Source organism: Nannospalax galili, unplaced genomic scaffold (genome assembly GCF_000622305.1).
Source record: "Nannospalax galili isolate Female #2095 unplaced genomic scaffold, S.galili_v1.0 scaffold28, whole genome shotgun sequence".
NCBI lineage: Eukaryota > Metazoa > Chordata > Mammalia > Rodentia > Spalacidae > Nannospalax > Nannospalax galili.
Window position 1 is genome coordinate 1244338 of NW_008359594.1, and position 14219 is coordinate 1258556.

At 49.8% G+C, this 14219-nt stretch overlaps 1 protein-coding gene across 1 annotated transcript in view; it reads left to right on the forward strand.

Annotated features, from left to right (window-relative positions):
• The window catches only part of Adamts7 (ADAM metallopeptidase with thrombospondin type 1 motif 7), a 44251-nt gene that overhangs the window by 13731 nt on the left and 16301 nt on the right, over positions 1-14219 (forward strand). Inside the window, exons 4-8 of the mRNA XM_029558806.1 lie at positions 548-750; positions 4996-5079; positions 5422-5546; positions 7219-7368; positions 8573-8716. Coding sequence (XP_029414666.1) covers positions 548-750; positions 4996-5079; positions 5422-5546; positions 7219-7368; positions 8573-8716 — 706 coding nt within the window. The remainder of the gene's footprint in view (positions 1-547; positions 751-4995; positions 5080-5421; positions 5547-7218; positions 7369-8572; positions 8717-14219) is intronic.

Here is a 14219-nt window from a genome sequence, read left to right on the forward strand (position 1 = left end):
TTAAAAAAACATTTTATTTATTTATTTATTTATTTATTTATTTATTTATTTATTTATTTATTTATTTTATGTGTATAAGTGTTTTGCCTTCATGTATATAGGTGCACTATGTCTGTACAGTTCCTTAGGAGGCCAGAAGAGTGCATCAGCTCCCCTAGAACTGGAGTTATGGACAGTTGTTAGACACTGTGTAGGTGCTGAGAACTGAACCTAGGTCCCCTCGAAGAGCAGCCAGTGCTAGACCACTGAACAATCTCTCTAGCCCCACTTTATTGGATTTATGCCTACCATTTCATTTGCCTCCAGGGTCACCTTGTGAGGCAGTTGAGTTTATTTATAGAAATAATCTTGAGAATCCCATATCAGAGAAGGGAAGTGACCTACTGAGGGTCACACAGCACAGTTCTGGGGTAGACCCAGGAGGGTAATCTAGAACTCTGGCCTCTTATCCCAGCGCTGTTGTTTTTATGCCAGAGAGAGCTTTCTAAGGAGCTTCCCTGGAGACATGTGCCTGGGGCATTTCACCCATCCCATCTTGGCCCTACAGTGTCCCCAGAGCTGGAGACCCGGAGGGAGCGTTGGGAACGACGGCAGCAGTGGCGACAACAGCAGCCTCGAGTGAGACGTCTGCACCAGCGGTCAGTCAGCAAAGAGAAGTGGGTGGAGACCCTGGTGGTGGCCGATGCCAAAATGGTGGAGTACCACGGGCAGCCACAGGTGGAAAGCTATGTGCTAACGATCATGAACATGGTGAGGTTGCTACTGGGGTGGTGTTGGAGTGGGATGCAAAGGGTGGGTATTAGGGTAGAGACATTGGCAAACTGGGCCCCAGATCAAGGTCTAGGCTCCAAGCAGGAAGGAGGTCACCAGGCTCTGAGACTAGGGAGGAATAGGGGCCTGGCAGTGTCCCTAGAAGAGGGCAGTGGCAAAAGACACAGCTGTAGGCCTTCTTGGACAGCAGACTGCACAGCACAGGCCCCTCCCCTTGTGAAGGCCTGGACCATCCCCACCCTGGGTCTGCCTGGAAGCTCATGGGTTGATTGGTTCGTGTACTCTGCCCTGAACAAAACCTGTATGTCAGGACCTGTGCTTAAAGCTAAGGATAGACATGCCTCATCAGACCAGCCCCATCTGGGGTATTCACAAACCTTATAATTGGGAAGTCCTAGCTCTGGGGTCTACTAGCTGGCGACTTCATTTGAACTGAGGGTGAGGGTAGCACCTTGTGGGCTGGGCATATGGCTCTTGACTCTGAGTGACAGTAGAGATAACAGAGGCTCTGGGAAAGAGGTCACAGTGAGGCAGGGCATAGCTGGATGGCAACTAAGGCCCACCCAGTTGGGACTGTGGCACTGTGGCTGATGACTTCCCAAGCTGACTGCAGGGCCAGGTTCCCCTTCCTTGGCAGATAGGCGAGAGTCTTTAGGTTGCCAAGCTGCTCCCTACAGCCCACTGGGAGAACAGATTTCTGTACTGCTATCTGTCTCCAAGGCCAGAGTCATGCTGTGCAGCCTAGCAAAGCCTGAGGAGCCTGGGGTCAGTGTTCTGTGCTGCCGTCTCCCATGCTAGCCCATGGCTTGCTGCCATCCTAGAGGAAGTGCCTCTTGAGAACAGATAGGGTTTATGGCTGTAAAGCCAGGGCTCAAAAGAAAGAGCTGTACTGGGGCTGGACAGACGACTCAGTGGTTAAGAGCACTAGCTATTCTTGCAGAAGACCTGGGTTTGGTTCCCAGCCCCTACATGATGGCTCATAACTGCTGTAATTCCAGTTCCATGGGATCCAACACCCTTTTCTGGCCTCTGTGGGCACTAGGCACACATGTGGTGCATATATGAACAAAACACTCATACACATAAAATAAAGGAAGAAGAAAAGGGCTTATGGCCATAGTTGATACCTACCTGCTGACATCATATCTGCCCTAGTATCTACCCAAATCCTCATTAGCAAGTGCAACTCTGGGCCAGGTTTTCTTGGCTTGGCTCCCCTCATTGCTCTTTGCTCTTTAGGGAGACAAAGGCCACAGCATTTTGCCTCAGAGGCCACACTCAAGCCTCTCTGTTGAGTCTGGTCTGCTTAGACTGTCGCTGGCAGCAGGGCCTGTGGCCTGCACAGGTGAAGATGGGCAGAGCAGGGTTCCCAGCCCCAAGAGCCTCTTCTAGTGTCTTCTTAAGGCTCAGCTTGACAGAGACAGGAGTTTGGATGGAACTGCCAACAGTTAGCAGGATGCATCTCAACTCACCTCTTCTGAGACCCCTGTGGGTCAGGGCTTGAGCACAGTAAGACCCACCCAGCCCTAACAGGACATCCCCTCGGTGACAAGTGTCAGACAGTTTGCCCCAAGTCTTGTCATACTCTTTGAGCTCTGTACAGGGTAGAGGTGGGACTGGTTCTTGAATTCCCCTGCCCTGACCCTACCAGGCTTCTCTGAGCTGGAAGGGCCACAGAGTGTGGAGACATTAGGTGTTTCCTCAGCCGAGGATGGTGGTGACTTGACCTGGGCAGTGGTATTGGAGATAGAGAGAAAATAGATTCAGGTGAACCTCAGACAGAGATGGCTGAATGTGGGGGAGGCAGGTAGTGAAGGGCTGGCTTCCAGCCTGAATGTGGGGTGATGGTAGTCCCTGGTATCACTTTGTCTTCACCTTTTCTGACTTTGAAAGGTTATCTTCATTAACATTAGAGGTTTCTGTGCCCTCTTCATGATATTTGTTTTGTTTTTACCTTTAAAAAAAAAAGTCTCACCGGGCTTGGTGGCGCACACCTTTAATCCCAGCACTAAGGAGGCAGAGGCAGGCAGATCTCTGTGAGTTTGAGGCCAGCCTGGTCTCCATGGTGAGTCCAGGACAGCTTGGGCTATAAGGAGACCCTGTCTCAAACAGACCAAAAAAAAAAATGTCTCCATGGCTGAGTATGATGGCACATATCTTTAATCCCAGAACTTGGGAGGCAGAGATGGGGATCTCTGTGAGTTCCAGGCCAGCCAGGGCTATATACTGACATAGTAACAAAGACCCTGTCTTTGTCTTGTTTTTCAATGTGTATGTGTGTTTTGCCTGCATGTATGGATTGCACCACATGCATGCCTGGTGCCTGAAGAGGCCGGAAGAGGGTGTCACATCCCCTGGAACTAGAGTTTAAGGGCCAGTGTTAGCTGTCATGTGGGTGCTAGAAATTGAATCTGGGTCTACAGGCAGTAAGTGCTCTCATCCACTGAGCCATCTCTCCAGCCTGTGATCCTGTCCAAAAAGGATGTGTCTAGGCTGGGCTTGGTGGCACACACCTTTAATCCCAGCACTTGGAAGGCAGTGGAGCTCTTTGAGGTTAAGGCCAACCTGGTCTGCATAATGAGTTCCAGGCCAGTTTGGGATGAGCCTGTTTTTAAAACAAAAAGGATGTATCCAGGATCTAAGGGAATTACTCAATTGGTGGAGTGTTTGCCATGTGTTCAATCCCTAGAACTCACATAAAAAAGCCAGGAGGGCCAGGCATGGTGGCACACACCTTTAATCCCAGCACTCGGGAGGCAGAGGCAGGCAGATCTCTGTGAGTTCAAGGCCACCCTGGTCTACATAGTGGGTTCCACGACAGCTGGGACTATAGGGAGACCCTGTCTCAAAAAGACCCAAAAAAAAAAAAAAGCCAGGCGGGTAGCATGTGCTTGTAAGTCCAGTATCTGGAGATGGAGACAGGTGGAGCCCTAAAGCTCATTAGCATAACCTAATCAGCAAGCTGTAGGTCAGTGAGAGACCCTGTCTCAAAAAACAAGGTGGGGGCCGGTGAGATGGCTTATATATACATATGTGTCTGCATACACAAAAGTGCTTGTTCCTATTTGAATATTACTTTTCTTTTTAAACTGAAAGTTTTAGTTGCTAGGCGTGGTGGCACATGCCTTTAATTCCAGCACTTGGGAGGCAGAGGCAGGCAGATTTTGTGAGTTTGAAGCCAGCCCAGTCTATATAGCGTGTTCCAGGCCAGCTGGGGCTATAGGGAGACCCTGTCTCAAAAAGACAAAAAAATTTAATTTTTTTATATTTGTGTGTATATGTGTTGCTTACATGTATGTAAGTGCTCCTGTGCATGCAGTACCCACTGAGGCCAGAAGAAGATGTCAGATCCTCTGGAACTGGACTTACAGTTGGTTGTTAGCAATGATGTAGGTTCTGGGAACCAAATTCAGGTCCTCTGGCAGCAAGTGCTCTTATCTGTTGAGCACTGAATATTATTTTTCTTGATGTCTTGTCAGAAGTCATAACCAACCTATACTGCCCTCTCTGCCCACTGGGGACTTGATAGCTGTCCCCATTTGTAAGCTGGCCTCCCTTTTTTTCTGTGGGAGCTTTAAAGGAGGAGATGACTATTGGTATTCACATTCCTGCACCTTGATGCACCGTCCATCTTCGTGGGGGGAGACCCTGTTTCCTGAGGCTCAGTAAGTCATCCCCATTAGCCATGGGACCTCTGACAGGCACATATGGGCTTCCGTGACCCCAAGCTGCCAGACTCAGAGAGGATGGGGCAGCAGAGTGGTAGGGAGACTCCATTTCTGCATCTGTCCCCACCCTGACTCCCAGGCTCTATTCACATCTACTCCATGGGTGGTCTAGTCCTTGTGTCCCCAGGATAGAATGGGCAGATCCAGGGCTGTAAGATGGGCCAAGCAATGGCATTCAAAGATCTGGGCTGCTGTTGGCTGTGCTGCAGGCAGATGGATCAGTGCTTGCAAGCAGATTCTAAGCTGTTGCTCTGGACAAGCTAGGGTCCTGGGAGGCAACCCAGGAGGATTTTGTTTGTGCTGGTTGGGGGTGGTATGTATACAGGTGTAGAGACGGATAGGCACTAATGTACACAGGTCCACAGTAGTGTGTGCACCTTCATGAAGGAACCTGTGTATGTGACTGGGTGTGCATTCCCATGGGTAGCTAAGGATGGGCACAGATTCCCATCTTCTACGTCCCAGTCATAGCCTGACTCCCCTGCCTCTTGGACAGGTGGCCGGCCTGTTTCATGACCCCAGCATTGGAAACCCCATCCACATCACCATCGTGCGCCTCATCCTGTTGGAAGATGAGGAGGTGAGAGGTCACATAGTCCCAGGCTGCCCCGGCAATGGGCATAAGCTGCCAGAGCCCTGAACCCTGAGTACCTTGTGAGGAGGGGCAAGCAGAGGCCTCCTTGACCTAGACTGTGTCCTCTGCTACCTCTGGTCCTTGAGACACCCTGTCAGGTCATAGGTCCCCTTCTACCCCAGGAGATTCCTGCAGGGTGGGTGGTCAGGCTGGAGGCTGGAAGTTGAGGCATGGGTACTTGTCTTTCCTCTGTCCTTGGACATCTGATTCCTTCCTTGGTGTGGTGGAGGAATGCACTTGTCCCTTGGAGTTCAGGGTGAGGCATGAGCCACCACTCTCTGCCCACAGGAGGACTTAAAGGTCATGCACCATGCAGATAACACTCTGAAGAGCTTCTGCAAGTGGCAGAAGAGCATCAACATGAAGGGGGACGCCCACCCACTGCACCACGACACTGCCATCCTGCTCACCAGGTAGCTCACCCGGGGAGGAGGGGAAGATCTGAGAGTGGAGGATTCTCATTACTGTCAGAAGTGGTACAGAGAAGCCTACATTCCCTCCTTCCAGGCCCCTACTATAAAGTCTTGCCTAACTAAGTTGCAATATCCCAAGAAGGAAGTGGGCAGGGGTGCAATACAAAGATGTGCTTAGATCACAACAGTTCTGAATGCATGTGTGTGTGGTATGTGTGAGTATGATATGTGCATGGTGTGGTGACGTATGTGTATTTGCCACGTGTGTGGTATGTATGTGGTCTGTATATGTATGTGGTATGTATGGTATGTGCAGACTGTGGTGTGGAGTTTTGTTGTTTTTTGAAACAGGGTCTCTGTAGCCCCAGCTGGTCTGGAACTTGCTATGTAGACCAGGCTGGCCTCAATCTCACAGAGATCCACCTGCCTCAGCCTCCCAAGTGTTAGGATTAAAGACTTGTGTCACCATGCCCAACTTGTGAGGGTTTTTTTTTGTGTGTGTATATTGCTGTACCATTCAGCTGTGTGAGTTCATATCCGAGTCCATTTATAGAGCACTGGCCTTGGAAGATACCCTTATACCACTTGTTTTCAGTTGCAACCTCCTTCTCATCACCATCTGTATTTTTTAAGTACCTCTTAAAAAAAGCTATTTTTTGCCAGGCGTGGTGGCACATGCCTTTAATCCCAGCACTTGGGAGGCAGAGGCAGGCAGATCTTTGTGAGTTCGAGGTCAGCCTGGTCTACATAGTGAGTTCCAGGACAGCTGGGGCTACAAGGAAACCCTGTCTCAAAAAAGACAAAAAATAAATAAATGAAGCTATTTTTATTTTATGTGTATGTGTGTTTTGCCTGCACATGTCTAAGTATATGCAATGTAATGCCTGCAGAAGCCAGTAGAAGGTGTTGGATCCCCTGGTACTGGAATTAAGGATAGTTGTTAGCTGCCATGTGCGTGCTGGGAACCAAAATGGATAGTTGTTAACTGCCATGTGCATGCTGGGAACCAAAACGGATAGTTGTTAGCTGCCATGTGCATGCTGGGAACCAAAACTAAGTCCTCTGCAAGAGCAGCCAGTGATCTTAATCACTGAGCCATCTCTCTAGTCCCTTAAGTTGCTTTAAAAAAATTGCATGGGTGTACAAAAATTACACACATGAGGCCAGGCATGGTGGTGCACTCCTTTAATCCCAGCACTCGGGAGGCAGAGGCAGGCCGATCTCTGTGAGTTCGAGGCCAGCCTGGTCTCCATGGTAAATCTAGGACAGCTGGGGCTACAGGGAGACCCTGTCTCAAAAAGACCCCCCAAAAAAAATTGCACACGTGAATATGGAACTCAGAGGACAGCTTTTGGGAGTTGGTTCTCTCCTATCATGTGCGTTCTGGGAACTGAACTCAGGATATCATGCTTGGCCACAGCTCCTTTACCTGCTGAGTCATCTCATCAGTCCAAGGTCTGTATTTTTAGGATCCCTCTGCTGGGTTCTAGCAATGAGCATGGTATCAAAACTGTTTTAGGCACATATCTGCTTCCCAGGCCCCATTGAGCTTTGAGAAGGTTATTTGTGAACAAGGGCACCTGTTTCTCAAAGGCCACTTGGGTGGCCTGGGCTCCTCCCTACCTCCTTGGCATTGGACCAAGTGAGCCTGTGGTTGCTTCTTTCTTTGCAGGAAGGACTTGTGTGCAGCCATGAACCGCCCATGTGAAACCCTGGGTTTGTCACACGTGGCTGGCATGTGCCACCCACTCCTCAGCTGCAGCGTCAGTGAGGACACCGGCCTGCCGCTGGCCTTCACTGTGGCCCACGAGCTTGGCCACAGGTAACTCGCCTGCCCTCACTGCCAGTTAGGAACCTGGCTTCACCTTCCCACCCTTGTACAACAGCCAGGCTCATGGGCCACAAAGACCCAGGAAGTGACGCTGTCTGGGGGGGCAGCCCCGACTATCTGCTACATGCTGCCTTTGCCCTGCCCCTGCACCCCCAGCAAGGTGACACTCCCCTGTAAGCAGGAGAGAGGCAATCCTGGGCATTGCTGAGACCCATCTGGGGCATGTCACATGGGAAGAACCTGGATGGTCAGATGGTGCATAGGGCTTTGACCACCCCATTCTTGCCCCTAGTGCCGGCCTCTTTTACTCCTGGCCATCTTGCTTCCATTCCTATAGGTCTCCCCTATGACCCTGGACAAGTGCCATGTCCTCTCTAGGCCTCTGTGTGCTCCCCATAGCTGGGGGGTGGGGTGGTCAGTGATGTCACCTGTGGCCAAGGCTTATCTCTAGCCTGGCCCATCCCCTTTGCCACCTGTGCCAGGCTGGTTAGCTGGAGAATTAGGCTGTCTGGAAGCTGCAGAGCAGGATCCCAGAGAGCTCTTGGGTCAGAGGGATTAGGCTCATCCATTCACATGTTCTTGGTGACAGTCATGCCTGTCTTGGTGGTCCCAATTCTTCCGTGTCTGGGCTGTGTTTCTCTGACTGGTTCCTTGACCTCTCGAAATTTTTGCGGGGTGATGAGGATTCAGTGAGTTTGTGCTGTTGCAAGTGCCTGGCATGGTACCCTGGCCCATAGCTGGTGCTCAGGAAAAAGGTTTTCTTGGAACCTTCCCAAGGGTGGTCTCTTGAGACATTTCTGGAATATAGTAGCTCAGATCTTTAAGTTTATAGCTAAGGTCATCTTTGTGCCAGTGTGACCGTGCCAAGATGGGTTCCCATCCGTGACTCCTGGGTTGCTGTTCTTGGCTGGCTCTGGGAACAGGGACAGGGTTGTGAGGGTCTTGGGTCCTCTTTTCAGGCTCTGGCTCATGTATGTAGAGTGGGACCCTGGGGAATACCAGCTGTCATCAGGCACATTGCATATAAAGGAAACTGAGGCTCAGAGATGGTGCACAACTTTCTCAAGGCCACACAGCCATAGATGACAGGGCCAACCCTGGGAACTAGAACTAATCCCCTCGAGGGCCTCCACAAGAGGGGGGCCTGATGGCCTCCTGCTGCTTACCTGCCCCTGGGGCCTGTGCTCTCACGCAGTTTTGGCATTCAGCATGACGGCAGCGGCAATGACTGTGAGCCTGTTGGGAAACGGCCTTTCATCATGTCTCCACAGCTCCTGTATGATGGCGCTCCGCTCACCTGGTCCCGCTGCAGCCGCGAGTACATCACCAGGTTTCTTGAGTAAGTCCCTCTCCAGCCCTGGAGACTAGGTCACTGTACCATGAGGGGATATGGGCAGGGGCACTACAGTGCCAGGTGCTGGGATGTGTGGGGCACCTCGTAGATATGGGGCCTCAGGGGTCTCCTTGGACAGGATATCTGCACCATGGCTTGGAGGATGGTGGGAGCTCTTGGGGTCCAGGAAGGAGAAGGGAAGAACTCTAAGGGAGGAAGGTAAGCAGGCTGCAGACAAGGAGGGTCGTGTGTGTTTAGAGGTAGGAAGATGCTGGAGAGAAAGTGATATTGGAGAGAGAGGGTGACCGGCCTTACAGCACAGTGAGACCAGGAAAGAGAGGAGCTGGAACAGAATGCTTTCCTTCTTCCTCAGTCTTTTAATTTGTTAAGCTATTTTGTACTTCCACTTATAAATAAGAAAAAAAAATAATCTATTTTCTTTAAGGAATTTTGTTTTAACATTTATTGGGGGAGGGGAGCTCGGGTAGAGGTCAGAGGACAACTTGTGGAAATCAATTCTCTCCTTCCACTGTGTGGGTTCTAAGGATCTAACTCAGGTTATTAGGCTTCGTGACAAGCACCCTTACTTGCTGAGCCATCTCCTGGCCCTAAATTTTTATTTTTCTTCCTCTTCCTGTTTATCCTTCTCCTCCTTCTCTTCTTTTTAAGTTAAGGTGCTTCTTGCTCTCTTCTTAAAAATTATTGGTGTGTGTGTGTGTGTGTGTGTGTGTGTGTGTGTGTGTATGTGTATGTGTGGGTGCATATGCTGTGATACATATGTGGAAGTCAGAGGATAACTTTGTGGAGTCAGTTCTCTCCTTCCACCTTTATGTGAGTTCTGGGGATCAAGTTCAGGTTGTCAGGTTTGCACAGCAAGTGATATAACTGAACCATCTTGCCAACCCCCTAAATCTAAATTCTTGGCATACATTTTACCATTTATCTTGGCTTTGTACAGAACGATGTCCTCTGGGGCAGTGGAAATTGTGCACAAGGCTAACTTGATGATTTTCAGAGTTATTTCCTTCAGTAAACATGCATGTACTTCCAGTGGTCTACCTTCCACTTACCAATAAAGAGAGACTCTATGGTGCCTGGCCTTTCCTTTCTTCCTGTGTCATTGGTGGCACAGTCATTGGCTCCTGCAGGGATGTAACCAAGGGAAAAAACATCAGGGCTCCTTGGTTGATCCTGTCCCCAGAATGCTACTGTCACATGCATTCAGTGCTCACAGAGGCCAGAAGAGGGCTTCAGATTTTCTGGAACTGGAGTTATAGATGGTTGTTAGCTGCCATATGCTGCTGGGAACCAAGCCCAGGTCCTCTGCAAGAGCAACCAGTGCTCTTAACCCTTGAGCCATCTCTCCAGCTGAAAGTTTTGATATTTTTTCTATTGTATTCCCTGAACTTTTGTACTCTCTAAATATCCCTTTTTGGTTATCTTGTTGTTATTTCACAAGTGCACTATCTTATCTTATTTTTCTGAGGTTGAGACAACATGAATTTCATTTTTTCTTATGCTCTTTGAATTATTTTTGTTTCTTAAAAAACTGTTGTTCTTTATTTTTGTTTTATGTATATGAGTGTTTTGCTTGCGTGTATATAAGTGCACTAGTGTCCTGCAATGCCCACAGAGGCCAGAAGAGGGTGTTGGATCCCCTGGAACTGGAGTTACATTTGCCATGTGGGTGCTGGGAATTGAACCCAGATCCTCTGCAAGAGCAGTCCGTACTTTTTAACTGCTGAGCTATCTCTCCAGCCCACTAGTTTTTTTGGTTTTGTTTTGATTTTTTTTTTTTGTTCTTTTTGAGATAGGGTCTCCTTGTAAGCCCCAGCTGGCCTGGGAATTGCTATGTAGACTAGGCTGGCCTTAAACTCTTGAACTCACAGAGATCCACCAGCCTTTGTCTCCTGAGTGCTGGGATTAAAGGTATGCACCACCACACCCGGCTTGGTTTTTTGTTTTTTTTTTTTCTAAGATTTGTTTTGTTTTTATTTATGTGTCTGTGTGTGTATTCACACATGTGTGCAGGTACCTACAGAGGTCAGAAGAGGACATCTAATCCCCTGGAGCTGGAGTTTTAGGCAGTTGTGAACCACCACCCTACGTGGGTAGTGGGAACCAAACTCCCATCCTCTGCTAGAGCAGCAAGCACTTTTAACCACTGGGCATCTCTCTAGCCCCTGGGTTATTTTTTCTAAAAGCATTTCTTTCATGTTAAAGATTTTCTCAAAATGTGTTGATGTGTTTTGTATATGGAAGCAGAAACAATAGCCTATTGGGAGATCTGTGGCCTTGGCCAGGACTTGGTCCATTCACTGATGAAAGGCCGATCAGGATAGAACTGTTTCTTTGGGGTATCCTTAAAGGCCAATATCTGAGGTCATGTTCCTGAGTGACTCGGTATCCCCACAGAGGACTCTAGTCTTCTGGGGAAGTGTCACATCTGGCTGCAGCTTTCTGGCCTCCAATGGGCAGGGCTTCCTGACTTCTAAGGCTTCACTGTGCAGTTTCTTAGGTGTCCCTTCCTCTTCAGGTCCCTCTGCCTTGGGCCTGTGCCTGTGCCTGGCATTCCTGGTCCAGATCCTCCTGAATCTCTTTTCTGCTGGGCAGGGTGGTGGCAGTCACCTATCCACCCAGAGACTTTCAGATTGGTTGGTCCTCAGCGCTACTGGTTTCCAATGGCTAAAGGTCCCTGAGACCCTAACTTACAAGCCTTCTGGGGTTCTGTTCTCTCATCGTTTCTCCCCGCAGGCCCTAGCTCTTAGCATCTGTTGCTTTACCAAGTTGGCTACTGCTGACCATCTGCTTTCCAGCTTCCAGAATACTCTGTTATTTTGTCTTTTTTTTTTTTCTGTTGACATCTTTTGTTCACTGTCATCGCCGCCTTCTTACCCTCTGCCCTCAAGGAGTTATGCTTTGTTTATGCTTTAAATGTCAGCGCAGCAGAGCTTTGGCAGGGAGCAGGAACAGGACTGCCTGCCTGCTTAGTGCACTGTGACTCTATGAAGCCCACTTCCATGGAGTTAGGCAGGCGCACACCCAGGGCCTCTGGACTGGTGAGAGAGAGGACATGGGCCTCCCCTAAAAGAGGGACTCAGGCGAGGAGTGGCAGCCAGAAGCTGAAGAGTTCGGTTTGGTGGTTAAAACTTGGACTCCAGCCCAGTCTTCTCGTGTTGGCAGACAAGTTACATTAGCCCTTAAGCCTCAAAAAATGGAGCTCATGATGGACAGCCTCTGTGTTTGCTGTAAGGATTAAAGGAGACAGCACCAGGCGTGCTTAGCACAGTGCCTACCACATGGTACGCGTTCAGTACACGACCACAGCTGCTCTTACAGTATCCACTGTTACAAAGCAGTAGACCATACATATTTGAACCAGGAAAGTGACCTGGAGTTGGGGGACGGTGCATTTCCTCCCCCGGAGAGGGATGGAGAGTAGGATTGCTTGGAAAGTTAGAATAGTAGGCACCCTAAAACACCCACAGGGCTTGTTCCTAGCTGCCCCACCCAGAGTACCACCCAGCACCCTGGCTCAGGGACAGACAACTGGACAGGCAAGTCTCTGTGCTCTTTCAGTTTCTTGGAATGTGTGCAGGCCTTGGCACAGAGCTGGGTCTGAGGGTGGGAGGCAAAGCATTAGAAGCCTAAGCCTAAGGTCCATTCTACAGATGCAAGATGGAGCCCACCACCCAAGTGTGCTTGGGAGGGAGAGTCATTCACCCCAAGTTAGGCCACATTTCATCTTTTCATGCCTTAGTGAAGGGGCAGGGGACCCAAGGCCCAGGGGAAAGCAGAGGAGCTTCCCAAGATTGTCAGAGTGCTATCCCAGCTCCTAGCCTGTCTCTTTGCTTCAACAGGACTCTGATCAAATAGGGCTGGGAACTGAATTGATGGGTGCCGAATTTGAGGTGCAGTAGTATTTTCAGGGGTCTGGAGGAATCTCAAAGCCACACACAGACCACCCACTATCCCTGCAGGGCCATGCTGCTCTGTTCCCTGTGAATATCTGTTTACTGGGCCAGTAGACTCAGAAATGACTGGATCTAAACCTTCCCTTGCTTTGTCCACAGGCAGATGTGCAGGAGAGGCCAGAGGCAGACACGGCAGACCCTCCCAGAGGCAGACACGGCAGACCAGTGCTGTGATTAACAGTCCTGTGTGGAGGTTATAGGAGGGTGGAGAGGGATAGAGACCTCTCTTGGGGTCAGGGCTGTTCTCCAAGGCATCTCAGGGCTGCCGATAAAGTTGGATAGGTTGAGGAAGTTCACTACAGGGAAGGTTTGGAGGTAGGCCCTAGGGAGCCTGGCTGAGTGGACAGCTCTTTAGGAGTTGGTGGGGGGTGGGGGTTGGAGAGAAGTCTCCAGACCCAGTCCAAAACAGCTGACCTGAAGAACCCTGTATTAGTTACTTTTTTTGTTGCTGTGACAGAAACATTGAACAAAGCAACTTATAGACGGAAGAGTTTATTTGAGCTTCTGGTTCCAAAGGGCAAGAGTCTATCATTTTGGGGAGGCATGGCAGCAGAGGTGGCTGGAGGAGGAGGGGAAGCTAAGCTCTTACATCTTCAAGCAGGCGCAGGAAACAAGAGAGCAACTCGAGATCTGCCAAGGCTTAAGAACTCCCTAAACTCGCCCCCAGTTATGTGCTTCCTCCATGTCCACACCAAGACCTCCCAAAACAGCGCCAACAACTGGGGACAAAATGTTGAAATACTTGGAGTCTATGGGGGACATTCTCATTCAAACCACCACAAACCCCATGTCCTCTATGGGCTGAGAAGTATTTTAGGGACACTGGGGTGGTTGCAGCATCCACAAGCCTCTGTGTGGACCAGGGGACAGGCTCAGGAGGCCCTGCTCATCTCTGTCCAAACCAGGGCTTTGAAGGATGGAAGGCAGGCCTGGGGGAGTGTGGAGTCCTTTACCTTGCCCGCTAACTACTCCATGGCTAGAACCTAGGGCTAGCCAGGGAAGCTAGTACATGGGTGGCCAGTGCTCTTCACAATTTCAGGTTGACACTGAGGCTTCCTGCTGGAGTCACCCTCTTGTCAATTCTGACCTTATGTGGGGCTTCCCAGCCCTGCTATAATTAGCACAAGGAGGGCCCCCCAAGGGGAAAGCTGATGGGTGTGGGGATCCAGATGTGTCCGCTGTGTGTGGAGCCTGGCCATTAGCCAGCTAGAGGGAGGAAAGTCTGCCCTGTGACTTTTCCCAAGTAGACATTTCTGTGGACATGTCTATAGCTTGGATTTCTACTTCTTACACGTAAGGATGTAAAGGTCAGAGAGGGTGAGGGTGACCCAAGGCCACACAGCATCAACAACCAGGCAGAGTAGAACTTGTGTTTTGTTTTGTTTTGTTTGCTTATTATTATTATTATTTTTTGGTCTCTTTGAGATAGGGTCTCCCTGTAGCCCCAGCTGTCCTGGAACTCATTATGTAGACCAGGCTGGCCTTGAACTCACAGAGATCTGCCTGCCTCTGCCTCCCAAGTGCTGGGATTAAAG